The sequence below is a fragment of the Atta colombica genome, unplaced genomic scaffold (assembly GCF_001594045.1).
Source record: "Atta colombica isolate Treedump-2 unplaced genomic scaffold, Acol1.0 scaffold32, whole genome shotgun sequence".
Taxonomy (NCBI): domain Eukaryota; kingdom Metazoa; phylum Arthropoda; class Insecta; order Hymenoptera; family Formicidae; genus Atta; species Atta colombica.
In genome coordinates, this window is record NW_017259426.1 from 533,141 (window position 1) to 538,713 (window position 5,573).

General features: G+C 28.4%; 1 protein-coding gene across 1 annotated transcript in view; it reads left to right on the forward strand.

The window, feature by feature from the left end:
- The window catches only part of LOC108690347, a 9,724-nt gene extending 5,743 nt beyond the window's left edge, over nt 1-3,981 (forward strand). Inside the window, exons 5-10 of the mRNA XM_018197593.1 lie at nt 303-312; nt 355-396; nt 538-568; nt 1,070-1,341; nt 2,138-2,562; nt 3,315-3,981. Of these exons, the coding sequence (XP_018053082.1) occupies nt 303-312; nt 355-396; nt 538-568; nt 1,070-1,341; nt 2,138-2,562; nt 3,315-3,981 (1,447 nt within the window). The remainder of the gene's footprint in view (nt 1-302; nt 313-354; nt 397-537; nt 569-1,069; nt 1,342-2,137; nt 2,563-3,314) is intronic.
- Nucleotides 3,982-5,573: the final 1,592 nt, after the last annotated feature.

The window sequence follows — 5,573 nt, forward strand, 5'->3', positions numbered from 1 at the left end:
TTTTTTCTTGGTAGTTTTTGGATTTCTACTTATTAAGATTTTTCGATTTGTTTTCACGATTACTACGTATTCTTAAAATTTGGTACCATTTTTTTTGACCACCTTGCATAATGCTTTTGTCAATACAGATACAATAATGTTTTTATTAGTATTTTGCAATAAAAACTACGTACGTATAACATATAAGATATTTAAGGTATAAATTCGAATTATACATAACACGATATTTGATAATTAAGATTATGTAAAAATTTTCCAAATATTCAGACATAAACGTTTAAAAAAATATCTTTTTTAAGTAGATGTTATAAAGTGTTTTTCTGATTACTTTATAAAACGTTTCAAAAATTTTAGAATATTAATATTCCTCTTTTTACATATCGTCTGACGATTATAATTTTATATCTACCTCTTGAAATGCTTTAGATGAAATTGATATTTTATTATCTGCATCACTTGGATAAGAATACTGTATTCATCGTTACAAATTCATTCATTTAATATTTGTACACGATAGGTGATTATAGTATAGAAAACATGAAGAAATTATATCTCGCTGCTATAGCAGGTATGTATATATTGGGATTATTATAGAATAGAAAGATATCTCAGAATTGTGCTGAATATTTATTTAATTATTATGTAAAATAAATTAAGCGTTTTTTCATAATTGAAATTTATTTAAATTATTTTTATTTAAATATTCCTATTCAATTTGTTTGCTAATTGATTAATTTTGATTGAATGAAAATAAAAATCGGAGCATAAATCGAATATAATGGGAGAGTAACAGAAGCGTAAATGAAACTTCTAGGAGACGAAAATTGAAACAATGAAACATAAAAAAAGCATTTACACTTCTTTTATATTTTGATGTTTCAATTTTTTTTTTTTTCTAGAAATTTCATTTATGCTTCTGTTATTTTCCGATTACACACGATTCGACTTACGCTTTGATTTTTATTTTCATCAGGATGCTTGAGATTCTTTGTAAAATTGTCTTCTTTTATCTAATTAATAAAACATGTGATATATATTAAAGCTTGTTTAAACCCTATTATTTTAATAGGAAATTTAGGTATGCTGTCAGTGGCCTTCTTTGTCGGTTGGGCATCGCCATCTTTACCTTTATTGCTACATGGTGGTGATGCTGAATATCCTGTACGTTTAAACTTAAAAGAAGCCTCTTGGGTGACAGCTTTACTTAGTATTGGTGCCGCCGCAGGTAGCGTTATTTCTGCATTGATTGTGAATATTATCGGCAGGAAGAACACCATGTTATTTACGGTTGTACCCTCAATAATTGCCTGGTTGTTAATAGTCTTCGCAACATCATCGTGGGTAATAATTTAATATGCAATATTCATTAAGTATATTCAAGTACTTTTTACAAAATGATATGTTGGATATATAAAAACATTGAAAGTTAAAATTTAAAATATTCGTGAGATTTCAGTTCTATATTGGATCATAATTCAACTAGAAAGAATTTGATCGATCAATGTTGAATCAGCGTTTTTTTACAATATAATCTACATTTCTCGAATCTCTTTGAATATCTCGCGACTTTCAGTTTAAGTTTCATACTTTATTACACGCTGTAATTCTAACGCGAAAATTACTTGAAAATTATTTTTACAATTATAATAATAATTAGCTTGCACTTTACATGATTACAGCGTTTGATTCCACTGTAAGAAAAATTTCTAGAGAATCAATTGATATTATAAAATAAGTATATAATTATGCAAAATATATAATTACACAAACTCTAAATGCTGTTTAAAAAAAAACCTACTATATCTCTCATTTGGACAATATTAGAAAATATGAGTTTTTATTATATACCTATTTCAATTTCTTAATTAAATCCACAAAAAAGCTATATTATGGACTTTGGAAACTGTATAAAAGCAAATAAATAAGCAAAGCTTATAAATAAATATGTATAAAAAGATATATGCTTACAAATTTCATATATAAACAAATATACATGATAAGTTTCTGTGTATATATTATTCTATTAAAAAAAGAGATCATGTTATCTTCTTGAATCCGGAAGATAAAGTTCCTCGAAGTAAATCGATTTTCTCTGTTCTCAATCTTTTTATTTTTCTGTCATTTCTCTGTTTCACAGGAGCTATACATATCGAGGTTTATATCCGGACTAGCTCTGGGCATTATTTCTATGTCCACGTCGATGTATGTGAGCGAGATTTCGCCGGCTGATATTCGCGGCAATTTGGGATCTATACTGGCAGTCGCTGGGAAACTCGGTATTTTGATCGAGTTCACAATAGGTCCATTTCTTTCAGTGAGAAATCTCGCCCTCGTCTCTTTGGTGGGACCATGCCTGTTTCTGGTCACTTTTATCTGGCTACCGGAATCCCCATATCACTTGATGCGTTGCAACACCAAGCAAAAAGCCATAAACTCTCTTGTTCAATTAAGAGGCAAAGAGGATGTTTATAAGGAGGCAGACAGTATTGAGCAATTTGTAAAAGACGATTTGGCTAATAAAGCTGGTATCCATGAACTCCTATTTATCCCAGGAAATCGCAGGTAAGAAGTCAAATTTCTGTTTGTTGTTTTATCAAAATAAATTAATAAAATTTTAATTCACGTATCACAAAAATTTTCAAAGATTTCCTGTTACCACGAATAAAAATTAGATATTGGATTTAAAAAGATTTACAAATAAGTGTACAAATCATTTTTATGTTTGTATAATTGTATAATTGTATTGTAATCGTTGGAGAACATTAAAAAGTTTTTTTTTTTGCTAATAATTTCTTGTGTGTGTATGTGTACGGGATGTGTAAAATGTCTCGGAGCCATCAAATATCTTGAAAAGCATTTTTGAGAAAAATATTTTAGACAAAGATTATAGAGTTATAGAGAGAAAAAGATCTATTCATTGATCACATCCGTTTGAATGACATCGCCAAGATCACGTCAAATCGATTTTTTTAAATAGCATACCTTATTTTTGATGCCAGAATCTGATAGTTGGTGTCAGCTTTTTAAAACACTATGATAAAATTATTTACCATTAAATACTTTTTAAGTTATAAAGTTGAAAGTTTCAGTACCGCCGATATTAGCATTACTCAACGTGTCTAACCGACGCGAAATAGATCTTTTTAAACCCTATAACTTTTATCAAAAATGCTTATTTTTCAAGATTTTGAAGGGTCCAGGATTTTTTGTTCATCCTGTATATACATACGTATAATGTTTAGAGTTATAACAACTTTAAAATACTTTGATAATAGAACGATCTAATCGATAAATTTGCTCGAATAATATTGCAGAGCCCTAATAACGTTGCTGTGCCTGGCCTTAGTTCAACAGTTGAGCGGTTCTCAAGCCGTAATGCAGTATGCTCAATTAATATTTGATGAGATGGATGGTAATCTAGAGGGTAAATACTTGACTATGATATTGGGCGTCATGCAACTAATTTGCGCGATCGTCAGCATGTTCATCACCGATTGTAGCGGCAGGAAATCATGGCTGATGATCTCCACTATCGGTTCTGCATGCTCTACCGCTATGGTTGCAACATACTTTCATCTTCAGTACTATCACATGGATACCAGCAATATAATATGGTTGCCCGCCATTGGCGTGATCTTATATAGAGTCATGTTTAGCCTGGGTTTGGGGGTGTTACCCTTCACTATGGGCGGCGAATTGTTTCCCATGAACGTAAAGGCTCTCGGCATTATGATAGGCATAATGACAATCCATATCACAGCCTTTGTCGTGGAGAGTCTGTATCTGGTTGTAAGCGAAAGTACCGGTATGCATACGCCATTCTGGATATTCACCATGTGCAGCCTTGCTGGTGCTTTATTCACAATTTTCTATATACCTGAAACCAAAGGCAGGACGCTAGAGCAGATACAAAAAAAATTGCACGGCTCGTCAAAACAAGAAGAACTTAAGAATGAAGTATTTTCAAGTGTTAATATTTGATAAATATTGATTTGCGAAATATTCTCCTTTTAATTGAGGGAAAATTTTTGAGGTCAGTTTACATTGAAAAAATACTAAATTTTTATAAATATTCGATTTAATAGTTACAAGTATCTAAATATTTACTGAATATAACACATATACTCGTATTTATTTGATATAAAAGCTATTAATTTAATTTTAAATTATCATTTTTTATTAAGTAAATATTTATTTATTGTAAGTATACGTTCAGAGTACTATTCAAAATAATTTGAAGAAATTTGGTAGACAATTTAATATATCAGTAATTTCATAAATTAGATAAAAAAAAAGAGAGATATTCATTACAAATTTGATTCATAAAGATTTTTTATAGAATATATTTGCAAAGATTTTTCTTTATTCACGAAATCCTTTTAATTCTAAGATATTTTTATTTATAAAGCTAAAGAAACAATTTTTATTTAAAATTGATATGATAAAATTTACATTTGACAAGGAACTATTAAATAATTACACACCAATTTTAATAAGACTTATTTAGTAAAAATACTTTCACACAAACTGAAGAATAATGATGTCAATTTTATAAATATATATTAAGATTTAGTTTTTTTTTCAGTCTACGCTTGTTTCTACAATTTTTTTTTCTCACAGAGTTTTATTGAGATTAAATTTTCTGACTTGACGATGTCAAATATATAAGGTAGCTATGGCAGTGTCGTTGCGCTTGGCTTAGCGCCGAGACACTACTGTGTCTCCAGATTTATAAAGGTGCCTTTTCATGTCGACATTCGACACTTATTTTTGATGTTAAAATAAGTCATGTAGAAATTGATGAATATTAATCGTCAATTTTGATCATGTAACTTATTTTGACACTGAAAATGAGGGTTGAGCGTCAATATAAAAAGGTAATTAATTTATAATTAATACTTAATTTATAATTTATAGCTATTGTACAAAATGTAGTTTATAAAAAAAAATTTGTATGGTATTTAATTAATAAACACTTGTTATGTGTGCTATTGTAAAAAAAATTATATTCATGTTATAAAATGCGCAACGAATCATATATTGGGTTGTCCGGAAAGTTCGTGCCGATTAACCTATATAATTTAATAAATGTATACTAAAATTTAAATTTTCTGCGTTTCAATTTTCCTTCAACATCAGCACGAACTTTCCGGACAACTCAATAATATCTAATTAGATATTCAAATTATTATTCACATATTGCTTTTATTATTTTAATATTGATGATTGCCAATAAAATTGACATCATTATTCTTCAGTTTGTGTGAAAGTATTTTTACTAAATAAGTCTTATTAAAATTGGTGTGTAATTATTTAATAGTTCCTTATCAGATGTAAATTTTATCAATTTTAAATAAAAATTGTTTCTTTAGCTTTATAAATAAAAATATCTTAGAATTAAAAGGATTTCGTGAATAAAGAAAAATCTTTGCAAATATATAAAAAATCTTTATGAATCAAATTTGTAATGAATATCTCTCTTTTTTTTAATCTAATTTATGAAATTACTGATATATTAAATTGTCTTTCAAATTTCTTCAAATTATTTTTAGGATATCTAGGAATGCTGCAAT